This window comes from Harpegnathos saltator, unplaced genomic scaffold (genome assembly GCF_003227715.2).
Source record: "Harpegnathos saltator strain DR-91 unplaced genomic scaffold, Hsal_v8.6 scaffold51, whole genome shotgun sequence".
Taxonomy (NCBI): Eukaryota; Metazoa; Arthropoda; class Insecta; order Hymenoptera; family Formicidae; genus Harpegnathos; species Harpegnathos saltator.
The window spans coordinates 1,365,582-1,381,455 of NW_020230327.1; the positions used below are offsets into that span (position 1 = coordinate 1,365,582).

The following is a 15,874-nucleotide window of genomic DNA, read 5'->3' on the forward strand; positions in this document are numbered from 1 at the left end:
ATTACGTCAAAATTACGACGATGATAAGAACAAGTGAACAGAAGCGGCACTATATTGCAGGAATTAAAAAATAGATTTCGTCATATATTAAACAAATTTCCAGAAAAGGGTCTGCCAATTAATGTCTTTTTATTTCGAAAATGGTTAAGCAATAGTTATTTTCTAAACGTTGACAATCTGTTTTATTGTTAAGAAGCGGACCGGACCAAGCAACAGAACAAAAGGCTGCTCTGCTAACGCACAAATTTCAGAAGCAAAGTAGGAGGACATACTTCTAAGGGGTGGAGCAGAGTAAATGCAGAGGAGCGGCAGGATTGTGAAGAAAACAAGCTTTGTTAAATAATTAGTTGATCTGAACCGTTTGATGCATCTGAAAATTCTTATTTCTTCCGAGTTCCGCGCAAACAAAGTATGTCTTTCTTCTACCAGCCAAGCCGAGTGACTTGGGCGCGAATGACAATGGGCGAGTAGCTTCCATGCATTCGTTGCATCAAGAAAATATTTCCGAGGTTTCTTATGTGTAACGAAATGTATCATGATGAGAGGCGGGAAAAGCGGTTTTTGAACGCCTCGGTTAGTTATCGCGCGTCTCAAGAGACTTCATCACCTTTAAAAAAATATATATATAAACGTATATCAAATCTCAAATTCTTATCAAATCAAATCGTGGTTGTTCCGAATACGAAAATCTCGATCATCAAAAAGAATGAATTTCCGAAGAAGAATGATGTTCCTGAATTATGATTCTGAATCTTTTATCATTGAGATTTTCCTTAATTTTTTAATATGGCATAAAACATGCCACATTATCGTAATAAATCAATATTTAAATAAACAACCAATATTTACATGCACTATAAAAGCTAGACTAACACGTAAATATAGACCACGGTTGCGTTAAATTAGTTTTAAGTTGCCGGGTAAACGTATTTGATGATGCTTGCTAAATGAAACAAATTTACGCAAAGTCAAAACAAATGTTCTCAAACGTTAAAACAAACGCAATTGCAGAAGGGAGATATTCGAAATAAGCTCACATAAAATTTGCTCACAAGAACAAAATGTGAGTGTGATATTACATAGGCATAGGAAAAATTGAATTGTCAACTATGCAATTTATTCTTGGACGGTATCTGTTTGATATTTGCACAATATATTAACAATTATTATTTTGTTTACTTGATAAAAAAATACACAAAATACTGATATATTAAAATATTATCAGGACACTTTCTGGAGCCCTGCCCAGATCAAAGTCGTTTGCAACAAAAAATATATATTTATTTATTTATTTATATATTTTTATGTATAATAATCTGTGTGCACGGAAAACATGGGTCAGTGTCGATAATTCTCTTCCTTTACTTCGCGAAACATGTATGTACATCGAGCATAATCTTAATATCCCAATGTCTTAGCGTATGAATATCCTTGCATCACCTAGGAACAAAACATGTCTTCTCACATCGTATGATTCAATTAATATTTGATATTTATAAAATTAAAAGATTCCCATAAAGTTTCAACTTTAAAATTAAAAAAAAAATTCTTGAAATTTTTCTCGGCCCTGCATTGAATTTTAAAAGAAATTTCAAGAATTTTAGAAAATTTCGACAATTTGATAAGAAACCCAATTTTCATACATAACATTAGAGTATCATGTGTTAAAAGGATACAAGGAACTTCGCATTGCGATCATAGTTTGCGCGGAAGAAGAATTACACACGTACTGATCCTGCAAAAAATATATGTATTAAAAGGAATTAATAGGAACTTGTTTCATATTAATTATTTCGTTATAATCAGACATACAACGTTCGAAGCTGCGTTAATTAAATATTACATATTCTTCTTTTATTATTTAATATAGAAGAAAAGGACTTTGAATCACCTGTTGATATAAAAACAAAGAAATTTAATATTTTAGGTTAAATTAGATGAGAATTTATCGTTTAAAACGTGTCCTTTTTCACATTATTTTAACAAATTACGTAAGAAAAATTTATTAAAATGTATAACGTAGCGTCTCGGGAAAAGATAGGAAGAAATAGGAAAGAACGGGAAGAATATAAAAATGTTAAAATAAATTTCCGATTAAAAAAAAGAAATAGAGAGAGAGAGAGAGTTAATTTTACAGAATAAATTCCCGTCGATTCCTTTTAATTCAACCATTTTTTGCAGGAAAAGTACCCCACATAATCTAGAAAAATGTACAATCATATTGGCCGAGCAAATATTCCGTGCGTATGTTCGCCGCGGAAAAGATACTTATTTATATCATACAATCGATCGTTCTGCAATAACATCCACAAGAATAACATTTAATAACGCTCATACGCGGAACACGCGTTTATCTCGCTCCTTGGGCTTGCACGCTTCTACTCATCATAACAAGGTAGGCCACTTTTCAACATAAAAAAGTCTAACGCCACGCTGACATACTCCGCTAAAGACGCGCTTCTTGAACGAATGCGCGTACATCATTAATCCTCAACTACTATAGCCCAACCCAGATAATGTAACTGTCATAGCAGGATTCAATTCCAACCCCGAGAACACAGTTACATTAAATTTTAATCGAAAGTACTGACTATTGAAATTATAAGTTTGCGACGTGAACAAGAAGATAATGGAAATATCGATAAAGAAAGGAACCTCTTGAATTTTATAAACTTTCGACTTGAAAGATTCTCACTGAAGTCAAACTTGACCCCACCATATTGTAATTGAGGGTTAATTCTGACGCATACACGTAGTACTCGAATCATACCTCTGAAACCGAATTATTAAGTAGTCTCCTTTTCTTAAATCTTCGTTCGAATAATCATGGTTTGAAATAGGAGAAGAACTATCTTTTTCTTATATCATAATATAATTATACTTTATAAAATCGGATGGAAAGTACCAATACACAGTGTACAGATATGCTAGCTGGTTTGGAGGCTCGTCAAGAAATTTAACGTACCAATTCGAGTACTGCGCGCACGTGCACGCATATACACACATATACATACACGTTCTAACAATTAGAAGTGTGCTATCACTACACTTCAAGCAGCAACCTTGAGAGAGAATGGAATGTGTTGCGTCTTTTATGATACAAGGATAACATGAATATTATATTTTGTTAGCAATTATATTTACAAGACTTACAAATCACACCTAGTAAAAAATGACACAATAAAATCGTGCCTATTGCCATTCGTTCTCAGCCTATTCTCCCCGTTAAATTGATGCTATCAATTCGCAACCTCGTCTGTCCTCTATCCTCTATCGTCCTATAATATCCAGGATTCCAGGATCCCAGAACTAGTTCACAAATTTTTGGTTCAAAGGACCTATGGATTCATAAGAAGCTGCGTACCAAAAATCCTTCGGTCTGGGAATGCAGGAAGTTAACAGCCTAAATGTGTGTCAAGAACCTGGTTAGGTGCCTGGATATACAAAGATTCGGATCTTTCGTAATTATTGTACAAAAATTCTTTTATGCTAAATTCGAGACAGCAACGTTCTCAAATTTTTTCATCCAAGTTTTTCCTCTTTTCTATTATCCTCTTATCCTCAAAGAACTCGGAGATCTCTCGAAATATTCATGTTCGGAGATCGCTAAATAAGACAGAACCTCATCATCAATCAGTCGCCACACGTTAAAAAAGAATCTTGTTCGATTGCCTTCTTAATAAATAACGAGTAGTTGCAGGTAATTCGCACTGTTTACGTAAAAATGATGAGCTAATTTGTGTTGTGTCCCTGTATATTACCCACTCTCGTGAAACATGTCGATTTACGTTTCGAGTTCGAAGCACGATAGGTATGAAGAAATCCCTAAATATAGGTTAGTCCTAGCATTCGGACTTGTCCTCCTCGACCAGTTGCTGGGTGTCCTTGCCCGAGTCGATGGGCGTTGGGTCTAGTTCTCTCCTCTTTAGATGTAGTTGCGGGGGTTCTTTGTGCTGTACACTGGAGGGTTTCATCTCTGCCGGCACTTCATACATGCTACTGGCACCGGTACCGTTTGTAGCGCCACTTTCCATATTCACCGCATCGTACATTGGATTGCTAAAGTCTCGATTCTTATTGGTGACGTCGTTGAGATTGTACTCAACATCGAGAGGCTCCTGCGAGTATAAAAATAATAATTATAAAACATGGAAAGAATTTATTAACGTGCCTGAAATTTAAGAGTTCGTTTAACGAAATTTATTAAAGTCTTTTTAATGAAGTTCATTTTGAACGATATAAAATAATAATTTGAACAAGAAACTCACCATCCTTTCGTGAGCAGCTGAACCAAACTCTACGTTGCTGCCTTGACGGAAGGAGACACTTTGAGCACCAGTGAGACTGCTCAGGCCACCGGGCTTACTGCTATAGACAATGGTCATGTATTACGAAGGGTGATATTGTCTTTGTATTATGTACGAGTATTATATTTTACCTAAAACTATTACTTACAATGGCCGCTTCTTGAGAACCATAAAGACTGCAGCAATACCGGACAGTACTAGCAGAGTCACAACTACAGGAATAACTATGGCAGCGGTAGACCCGCCTGCTATAGCAGCAACCGCCGCCATTTCACAGAATTCACCATGAAATTCTTCACGGCAGTTACATGCCAGCTTATCATCCATCTCTTGGCATCGCCCGCCATTTTGGCAACGACATATCCTAGGTGCCGGTAAGGGCCTTTCATTAGTAGCGTCACAATGCCTCTCGTTATCCCTGATAGGTCGTTGAAGAGGACCAACACTGTCTGAGCAAAGACAACGATGTCCGCCAGGGATTGTAACACAAAGATGAGTGCACTGATCATTGTGACAAGGGTCTCTCAATGTAGTGTTATATCTCAGCTGATGATAAACCCTAACGCCTCCGGGACTAGGGAGATTCTTGACAATAACATTCGGCACTCCTCTGCCAAATTTATCTTGTCGAATAAGCTCGCCTGTTTGCCTGGTGGTCCAATAAAGATTGTTCTCGAAAACATCCAATGCTACTGGATTCTTAAGGGATCTACCCTTTAAGACGACTCTCCTATTGGTGCCAGTTAAACTGATTGCTTCGATGGTATCCAATTTGCTGTCAGACCAATAGAGCGTATGTTCCATGGCATAGTCGATGGTGAGTGCCGAAGGATTAGCGATTCGCTCCGATACAAGCATTTGACGTCTATCACCATCCATCCAAGCTATTTCGATCTTTGGCTGACTACCTGCATCAGCCCATAAGAGTTCTCCTCGTTCGGGATCCACGGCTACCGAGGTTGGTTGCTCGAGATTTACAGTGACTAGGCTACGTCGATATCTGCCGTCCGACTTGGACACCATGATTCGACCGTGAGAAGTAGCTCCTGTTTCGTCGAGTTCGCTCCAATATAAATTGTCGGAAATCCAATCTACTGCCAGACTCGTCGGTTTAGATTCAGCTGCGAACATTGATATTATCAATAGATACTAAAAATATTACATTATTAATTTATTAATCAGGTAATAGTACTTATGTATGTGTGTCTCTAAAAATAGTATTGAATTTTTAAAGTTGATTCCTTCAATAAGAAATTTCATAAAGAAATAAAAATTTATTTTCTCTTGGTTTAAATTTAAATGCTAATTAACCAACGTGTCTGTGAAGTTAGCACGACTTTTAAAAATTATTAAAAAGCAATGTCAGTTCCAGCAGCATATTTTATAGTTCTACAGTTTCTGATAAAGATAGAAAAAAGATCCATATTCTTAATACGAAATAATCGAAATTGAAAAATGTCGTGCTCACTTCACGTTCCAGCACGACACAGTCTCCTCTAAAGTACAAGAAACCGGTGAATAATACGCTTTTTTACGAGAGTTCCCGTTAGTTCTAGACTAATTCTATAACTATGAAGCAGTTCAGAATAGAACTGCAACGATTAACAATTTTGTACAATTTTAAATATTGGCAGCCAGCACGACACATGTTTTCATCGAGTGTCATGCTGGCGCCAAAGGCTAAAATTAATTTAATAATAATATTATATGGCGGAACAATAATTGAAAATAATTGAATTGTATAGGACTCGAATAGAACAAGCTAGAACTACCGTCAGAAGTACAAGAAGTCGACGGCACGACATGTTTGCGCCGAGTGTATCGTACTGGCTGCCGATATTTAAAATTGTACAAAATTGTTAATCGTTGCAGTTTTATTCTGAACTGCTTCATAGTTATAGAACTAGCCTAGCATTAACGGGAACTCTCGTCAAAAAGCGTATTATTCACCGGTTTCTGGTACTTTAGAGGAGACTGTCGTGCTGAAACGTGAAGTTAGCACGACATTTTTTCAATTTCGATTTTTTAGTATTAAGAATATGGAATTTCTTTTTATTTTTATCAGAAACTGTAGAACTACGAAAAATGCTACTGGACCTGACATTGTTTGTTAATAATTTTTAAAACGTCGTGCTAACTTCACAGACACTTAACCAACAAATTAACAATCAACGAATTGAATAATACATACTCTTCATATTGAGGTCCTGCGCATATCCAATTTTTGCTTCGCCCTTTTTGGCGTTCACCATGTAGGATCGTTTGATAGTGTTATCGTATGAATCAATCCAGAAAACGTATTCTGCTTTAGGATCAAAATCGATAGCTTGCACCTTCTTCTCGTCACTTATCACGTCCATTTCTTCGTTAGTATGCAAACCATAGGCTCTGACTTCGGGTCCATTAGCAAATAATACGACTACGTCGTCATCTTCGACACGACAAACACCACTATGGCCGTCCGATAATTGGAAACCTTGCCGGCAAGAACAGGCGTACGAGCCGTTCAAGTTGGTACAAATATGGGAGCATTGATGTTGGCCGGTTTGACATTCGTCAATATCCACACAATGCTTCCGGTTGTCTGGCGAGATTATATAACCGGGATAACAAGCGCAGATGTAGCCGCCGTCAGTAATGTTGTGGCACTGATGAGCGCAGCCGCCGCGATCGGTCTCTAAGCAGTGCTGATTATGATCTGACGAAACGTAAAACGTAAAACGGCTACTTTGTAGTATGGATTAAATAGAGCACAGTAAAAGGAAAAGAAACATATCGAAAAAACTCACGACATCCCAACTCGTCCGACAAGTCACCGCAATCATTCGCGAGATCACAGAGTTTCTGCCGCTCGATGCATTTTTTATTCGCACAGGTATACTCTGACATAGGGTCGCACGGGCGCATCTGTTTGACGCAAATCGTCATGTTATTCTCATCGGAGCCGTCGCCACAATTGTCGATTCCGTCACACAGTTGATACTTGGCGATGCACTTGTGATTCGCGCACTGGAATCGTCTGTGTGTATCGCATTCGAAGTTTGCTGCGCAGATACAGTAGCGTTATTTTACATTCCTGTGGAAAATGGAGATTAACATGTATTAATATTATAATGAACTCACCACACATGGTTGGGTTCTCGTCGGAATTGTCGCCGCAATCATCGGTACCGTCACAGATGTCAGTTTGTGCGACACAGAGATTGTTGTCACACTGGAATCGCGATTGCGGGCAATATCTTCCACCGGGATATCTCGGTGGACAATCGACTTCATCGCTCATGTCGCGGCAGTTGCGCGCTCCATTGCAACGAAGATAGGACGCGATGCAGTGACCGCTGGTGCATTGGAAACTATCGTTCTACAACGCAGAAAAGGGATATTACATACATATCTCTTTTATTCTTTTGCGCATTAGACGCATTATTAGTTTCTTCTGTCCACGTAAACTTATATTGCTGTAAAAATCTCTTCTGACGAATCTCTAAGGCATTTGCATACCTTGCACACCCATCGATGACATTCTTCTTCGTCACTGCCATCGCCACAATCATCTTCACTGTCGCACCTCCATCTGGATGCGATACATTTGCCATTTTTGCACTTGAACTCAGACTCGGAGCACTCGCGATACTTATCCTTGCACATCGCTTCCGCCTCGTCGCTACCGTCTCCGCAATCATCGGCAAAATCGCAAAGCCATTGTTTCGGCACGCACCGATTATTGGTGCACCTAAAGTCCATACTAGGATCGCACTTCGGACAGTTCTCCGGACGTTCGTCGGAGCCATCACGGCAATCGTCTTTGCCGTCGCAGAACAGCCATTTCGGAATGCATCGGTAGTTCGCGTGTCCTGGACACCGTTGCCATCCCGTCGTGCAATTCCTTTGTCGACACATGTAGGCCGGCTCGTCACTGTCATCTCCGCAATCATTGTCGGAATCGCACATCCATAGTTTGGGGATGCACTTGCCATTCTTGCAGCTGAATTCAGTGCTCGGATCGCAAGTTCGGTTATCTAAGATAACGGTACAATTAAATAGACCAAGGAAAATTGAAAGTTGAAAATAAAGTTGATTGCGATGAATTATTGTTACTTATGTGAGAAAAAGACAAAAAAGTATCAGAATGAAATTGACCAAACTAGGACTCGAACTCGGGATCCTTGGCTTGCCGAGCGAGAGTCTTATTACTGAGCTTATCACAGGTCTGACGTTTGCCCTTTTCCTATCTTATTTATCTTATTTCGTCAACTAAAGATAGTATCCCTTAGATTTTAATCGCTTAGACTTATTTGACATATTTACTGATACAATATTGAACGGGTATTTTCTAAATTTGGGAAATTAAAAAAAAAAATTTAATTAACTTATATCATTATATTTATTTAAAGCATTTAATCTTGTTACTATATTATCGTTAAGAAAGGATATTTAACAATATACGAAATGTTGTACTCACGACAAATAACGGGATCCTCATCGCTACCGTCTTTACAGTCAGCGTCTCCGTCGCATTTCCAAGAATCGTGTATACAACGACCGTTTGATTTGCACTTGAATTCAAGTTCCCCACACTCGAGCGCACATTTGGCTTCGTCGCTTTTGTCGCCGCAATCATCAGACCCATCGCAAATTGTCACGGTCGGCGTGCAATTACCATTTGCACATTGGAACACACTCGGTCCACAATTCCTCGGCGGACAACTGGATGATTCGTCAGAACCGTCCTTGCAGTCCTTCTCTCCATCGCACCTGCGGCGTAATTTCTCCTTGAATATTCCGCTAAAAATCTGGCAGAAAATACAGTACAAATGTATCTCACCTCCAATACCAAGGAATACACTTCTCATCGGGCGGCCCGCAACGATGCTGACCCGCAGTGCAGTTCGCGATACACGTCTTGCCGTCTTTGTCCAGGCTAAATTGATTCGGACACTCGCATTTGTAGGAGGTAACACCAGGTTGGCCGTATCCTTCAAGCAGGTATGAGCTGGCTGGCGGTGCGATAAGGCAAAGATGCGAGCAACCACCGTTGTTCTCCGCACAGGGATTATTGTAAGGCAGTTGTCTAAGAGGATGGTATGCATGGATATCATAAGGTCGATGGGTAGTGTTGCGTAACATCTTCAGTTTAGCACCAGAGAATTTCTCCGCCCTACTGATGGCTTTCAGATTCCAATCGGTCCAGTAAATGAAATCGTCGAATACAGTAATAGCGAAGACATGTGGCACTGATGTGCCCGACAGAACGATCCGTCGATTATGACCTTCGAGGTCGGCGAAGGCAATATAATCCAAGTGAGCATCGGCCCAGAATATACGATCGGTGAAGTAATCGATGGTCAGAGCGTTTGGCCAGGCGATGTCGTCTTCCCATGTCAGAATTCGGGTGAAGTTGCTTCCGTCCATGCCCATCTTACCAATATACGCCTGAAATTGAGGAAGACATTTTCGAATAGCTTCAAATAAACTCTCGCAACTTGGCTTGCTGTAGAATGATTAGCAAACAACTGAGCTGCGCGAGTATGTAAAATTCACCTGAAGATGCCACGATGTGAAAAATAGATATCCAGTGCCGGGATGAACTGCGATAGCGCGAGGATCTGCTATTCCGGACTGCAAGGTCTTCCTGTTGGTACCGTCAAGTTCTGACACATCCAAGTGTTTTGCGTGACGATCTAACCAATACAATTTTCGGCCAACCCAGTCGATAGCTATTCCTTCCAGACCCAAGCTATCGTGACGAATAATAGCTTCTCTTTCACCACCGTTTATCGGTGCTCTAAAAAAAAGTAAATAACAAATAGTAATTTTCGAACTTTAAGTAAGTTTAACTTGACTACTTAATATTAATCCAAATTGTAGATAAATCCATTAATTGGAACAATTCATATTCAGATACTTTAATGCTAAGCAAAACACCTAGGACGGACCTATATATCGTTTTCGCAGTAACGTCACAGAAGTACAGCATTTGCTCCGTATAATCAGCGTCCAGCGCGACAACGTTGATGAGATCCTGATGCATCAGGCTATAATTGCGCGCGTCGATTGACATGTTTCTGACATAATATTTGTTCGTGAATATGATCCATGGTTGAATGTTGTCTCTACGTTTGCACGTGTGCTCGTCCGCCTCTCTCTCGTACCAGCGTTCGTTACATTTGCAATAATAACTGCCAGGCGTGTTCTCGCACTGTTGGCTACACACTTGAGGTGTCTCGATACACTCGTCGATGTCTTCGCAGGCCTTGCCGTCATCCAACAACTTGTAGCCAGGGTTGCATTCACAGTAGAAACTAGTCGGGGTGTCTACGCATTTGTGTCCGCACTGATTCAACTCGATACGTGCGCATTCGTCCACATTGCAGTGCAAGGGTTCATCACTTTCATCGGCGCAGTCCGGCTCCTTATTGCACACCAGTTGTGAGTCAATGCAGTTGCCATTCGCGCACATGAAGTCCTTTGGATTTGGACATGTGGTGTTCTTCCCTTTAGACGCTGCAAAGGAAGCATAACTCGTGATTGTCGATCGAAGTAATAGTTTAGTCGCAAAAGTTTCCAAAAGTTGTTCGTATCATGAAGTTTAAAAAAGGTGGGATGATTTATTTAACACGTTTATTTAAAAAGTTGAAATTTACCTAAATTTACCTCCGTACTTCTTTTTATATCCAAGTTCGAATGCGTTAAAAAATCAATTATATAACAATTAATGATTGATACGCAATAGTCAAATTATACTTACGACATCCTACTTCGTCCGAATGATCACCACAATCATCCTGGCCGTCACAACGGAACTGCTTGCGTATGCATTTGAAATTCTGACAAGTGAATTCTTGGCTGTTGCAATGCTTGTACTGGGAGTTGCAAAAATTGCCCTCGTCACTGCCGTCACCGCAATCATTGTCATGATCGCACAGCCAGCTGCGATTCAAGCATCGCCCGTTGTTGCAGGTGAACTGATTGTCACCACAAGGCGTCGGTGCTGGGCAATGGTGTAAAGTTACATTTTCGTCAGCTCCATCCACACAATCCGGATCCCCGTCGCACAACCATTTCTTGGGAATACACTGAGCGCGATTCCACATTTTATTCGCGGTGCAAGTAAATTCAGTTTCTTCATCACATTTTCTGTCATCTGGAAGTTTCATCAAAATGTTATCAGTACCAAAAAATAAGTAAATGGTAACAAATAAAACGATGAAATAAATGAAATAAACACATAAATATGTAATTAAAACACTTACTGCATTGGTGACGTTCATCTTCGTCAGAATTGTCCAGACAATCGTTGTCACCGTCGCATATGTAAATCCTAGGAATACAGTTGCCGTTGTCACACGTGAATAAGTCACCAAAGCATGTTCTACCCTCGGATTGACAGTAACCAGGAGGCTCGTCGCTTCCATCCAGACAATCGTCGTCTCCGTCGCAATACCAAGTAGCTGGGATGCACCTGTAATAGACAATATCCTCCTATTTCAATACAATATCGTCTATTTTATATAAGAACATTAGAATATTTGTAGAAAGATGTAATTTTCCAAATATTTCTGAAAAAATTTGATTATCAAGTTATCGAATTGTTCATCGAATGCGAGGTTTTACCTGTGATTAGGGCATCGGAAACTATTTTGTGGGCAGGTTCTCTGAGCACAATGGACAGGGTTCTCATCACTGTTGTCGCCGCAATCGTTGTCGCCATCGCAAAGCCAATAGGGTTCCACACAGATATTTGTTTTCTCGCATTTGAGATGATTCAAGGGACACGTGGTATTGCGAGGGCAACGCTCGTGAGTTTCATCCGAGGTGACATTATCTTTACAGTCGTTGATGCCATTGCACACCTGTGACTGCGGAATGCAACGGTAATTTGCACAAGTGAATTCACCTAACGCACACGGCGGGTAAACACATCCCTCTTCGTCGCTACCATCCCGACAGTCATTTTCGTGGTCACACTTCCACGTTTTGAAGATGCATCGACCGTTATTGCAGCGGAATTCATTCGGACTGCATGAGTGATAGGCTAAAATGAAGAAGATATTTAACAAACAATTCTCCTAGCATCTTTCTAGCATCGACAACACACTCGCTTCTATTTTACTTCCAACTGTTCATACTTACAACAATAACTTGCGTTCTCATCGGAGCCGTCACCACAGTCATCGTCGCCATCGCAAGCCCACATTCTGGAGATACACCTACCATTTCTGCAAGCAAACTTGCTGTCGTTGCAAGTAACGTTCTTTGGTACGCACATCCTGTTTTCGTTCACCAGCCTGCTGTTGTCGTCACACTTGCACTCTGCAGAGCCGTTGTGGCCTGGATGGCAGGACTGATCGCAGCCGCCATTGTTGATGTTGCAAGGATTAACGGTACATTGTTGTCTGGCGGCGGAAAAGACGTGAAGGTCTCGCGGGGAGTCCTCCAATCGCTTCACCAGCTCGATCTTGTCGGCTCCAGTATGCTTTTCCGCTCGATAAACTCCACGAAGTTGCAGATCCGTCCAATAGATGTGCCCTCTAAAGACAGTGATGGCGAAGGGATATATGGTAGCGCTAACTAGAATCTCTCTGTTATTTCCTTCGAGATCGGATCGTTCGATTTTCTCGCGCACAGCATCGGTCCAATACAGCATGCGATCGTCGTAGTCAATCGCCAGACCACTGGGCTGCGAAAGATCCTTGTCGATAATGGCTCGTTTCAACGAGCCCGCCATAGTCGTCTTAAAAACTTTTCCGGACGTCCCGAAACGACCCCAGTCAGTGAAGTAAAGCGATCCGTTGCAAGGATCGACAACGATAGCGCGTGGACGGTCCACCCGTGCAATCATCACCAAATTGGATCCATCGATGTCCATCGCGTAGATGCTGTTATTAGATGAGTCCGTCCAATACACCTTCTTTTGAGTCCAATCGTAGGAAATGCCTTCAGGATTAATTCCTTTACTAATCAACGTATGCAAATCGGAAGAAGACGGCCGGTCGGACGGTGTCCACGCAATCTTCGCCCAAGGACGAATTTGAGTAAACAACAACTTCTTATCTTGATAATCAAAGTCTACACCGACTACATTTGTCAGATTGCCAACAGGCGCAAAAGGCACATTGGTATTGTGCGGATCTAGATTTATGGCGCGAATCTCTGTTCGCGTAGCAAAAACTAAATATTCTTCCACATTCTCGCAGGTGTGACCGTTGGCAGAAAGTTTGCCCACCGCGCAATCGCAAGTGAACGGTTTAACATTGTCCTTCGGGAAAGCAAAACACAACTGAGAGCAACCGCTATTATTCATTTCCTGAGAAAAGAAAAATTATTTTCATTAATAATTATACGACGATTTCATTTCTTTAGAAGCAATTTTTTTTTTAATAAATAACCGCACATATATATTTCTCAATTCATTTCAAATACCTGACTACAAGGATTGGTTATATCTGAGGGCTGGCTGCTCTGATCAAAAATGACGATGTCTCTGAGCTTTTGTAGATTGGTCCTGACAGGTATGGGAAGACTAGTGTTGCCTTTCAATTTACTTGCTTTAAAAACGGTGGCTAAATTCCGGTCTACCCAATAGACATCTCCGATGAAAATGGCGACGCCCATTGGATTTGGTAAATTCCTACGGATGATTTCTCGACCCCCGCCGGTATAGGACACTTTCTGAATGGTATCCAGTTTAGAGTCCACCCAATAAATATCATGTGTCGCAGGATCGATCGTCAGGTCACGTGGTGTGCTAATTCCAGATGTCACAATAGGGGACCAGTTGCTACCATCGAGGTAAGCCTTGCCTATTCGAGGATACTGTCCATAATCAATCCAATATAGGTATCGCTTGATGGGATTCACAGCCAACTCGCGAGGAGCATCCGTTGTCGTCTTTACAAGTACTTTTCGATTGGAGCCATCCAACCTGCAAACCTCTACATAGTTGTCATGAGGAAAGACATTAGCAAAGTACAAGTTTCCAGCGATCCAATCCACGGCCAGACCGCGGATTCCATTAGAACCAATTCCCTGTTTGATCACTTGTTGCAATTCTGTGCCGTTAGGTCGTATTCTGAAACGAAATTTAAGCTATGACAGTTAAGCTATGATATTTGAATGGCACTACATCTTGGCGGACAAATGTATGATTTGAATATTTGTATATTTTAGCACTCATACATATGATAGTTTGATTTTACCTAAAGATACCATTCCAAATGCCTCGATTAAACTCCACCCAATATATCCAATTGCCCGCATAATGCACGTCCACGTGCAGAATATGATGACCAACTCCAGCGATTGGCACCATGGCCTCCTTGGAATCCTTGAGACTGTAGCCTCTAGCAACATCTAGCTGAGTGACCACCGCGAATGTCTTGTAAGGCTCACATTTACCATCAGCGACTTTTCTATATTCTATTCCACAAGCACAAACACGAGTGCCTCCCGACGCGGGCAGGCAAATCTGTTCGCAGCCGCCATTATTGTTAAGACAAGGGTGAGATCCAGTGGCACGTTTCTTATAAATAGTTAGAGTACGAAGCTCCGAATCGTTATCGATGAGCGTGACTGGATTATCGCCATTAGGTAAATCGACACGTTCGATTTTATCGTAAAGTGGATCCAAGTAATACAAGCGAGAATCATGTACGGCTAATGCCTTCGGCAATGCTAGGTTATTCGCCGCAGTGAGGATAGTGCGGACGTTTAAACCGTCTGTTGACATGGCTTTGATAAAAGCTGGATTTTGGCAGGAAAAGTATAACGTCTTGCTAGGAATATCGATAGTGATAGCCTCAGGACGTTCCAAATTTTCCACAAGAACCAATGGATTACTACCGTCCATGTTTACTCGTCCGATTTTTTGGGGTACTCCAAAACCACCTTCGTCCACCCAAAACACCTGTCCATCGATAGGATCTACGCACATTGCTTTTGGTTTAGAAACCGATGTCCGGTTGCCATCGTTTGCCAAAATTATTGTACGAAAACGCATTTTGCTGTCCAATTTAATAGCTTCGATGTTGGATGCGAACTTGTTGCCAATAAATAAATTACGGCCAAGCCAATCCAACGCCATAGTAGATGGTGAACCAACGATGCCACTATCGCCTTCGGGATTAGGGAACTCTGTCCTGTTACCACCGTTGTAGGGAATGGTATAAACTGTGCCATTCTCGTCGTCGCCATCTTTGCCTGATGATTAATAAACTGATTTAAAAAATTCTCGAAGATTTAAAAAAATAAATGTTAATTAACTTTGGAAATATTTAAATCATAAGAATTTGATAAAAGAATAATTCCATTGTTCTTTGTAGATCGTGTCGTACCTTGCAGCCAATAGATGACACGATTATTCCGATCGTAATCGATAAATCTTCCGTTTTCCACACCGACAACAGGTGTAATATACCCAGTTTTTACTTCTCCAGGCGTCAAGGAAACGTCAACGATCTGTGATCCTCGGAGAATCATCAAGTATGGCGTTTCTTCTTCCATGCATCGTCCATTGGACAGCAATTTGAATCCAACCTGGAATGAATATTATTAGCAAAAATAAATTA

The 15,874-nt window shown here is 40.8% G+C and overlaps 1 protein-coding gene across 2 annotated transcripts in view; it reads right to left on the reverse strand.

Annotated features, from left to right (window-relative positions):
- Positions 1-1,095: 1,095 nt before the first annotated feature.
- mgl (low-density lipoprotein receptor-related protein megalin) overlaps positions 1,096-15,874 on the reverse strand; it is a 45,195-nt gene continuing 30,416 nt past the window's right edge. Inside the window, exons 12-29 of one of the 2 annotated variants that reach the window (XM_011139397.3) lie at positions 15,641-15,842; positions 14,507-15,506; positions 13,731-14,379; positions 12,441-13,614; positions 11,922-12,342; positions 11,561-11,769; positions 11,056-11,451; positions 10,244-10,811; positions 9,849-10,092; positions 9,133-9,740; positions 8,770-9,062; positions 7,809-8,326; positions 7,431-7,668; positions 7,097-7,351; positions 6,499-7,005; positions 4,456-5,428; positions 4,269-4,365; positions 1,096-4,118 (exon numbers count right to left, since the gene is read on the reverse strand). In XM_011139397.3, the coding sequence (XP_011137699.2) occupies positions 3,843-4,118; positions 4,269-4,365; positions 4,456-5,428; positions 6,499-7,005; positions 7,097-7,351; positions 7,431-7,668; positions 7,809-8,326; positions 8,770-9,062; positions 9,133-9,740; positions 9,849-10,092; positions 10,244-10,811; positions 11,056-11,451; positions 11,561-11,769; positions 11,922-12,342; positions 12,441-13,614; positions 13,731-14,379; positions 14,507-15,506; positions 15,641-15,842 (8,628 nt within the window). In that variant the 3' untranslated portion in view covers positions 1,096-3,842. Of the gene's footprint in view, positions 4,119-4,268; positions 4,369-4,455; positions 5,429-6,498; positions 7,006-7,096; positions 7,352-7,430; positions 7,669-7,808; positions 8,327-8,769; positions 9,063-9,132; positions 9,741-9,848; positions 10,093-10,243; positions 10,812-11,055; positions 11,452-11,560; positions 11,770-11,921; positions 12,343-12,440; positions 13,615-13,730; positions 14,380-14,506; positions 15,507-15,640; positions 15,843-15,874 lie in introns of both variants that reach the window. The other variant, XM_011139396.3, reaches the window with a different exon arrangement.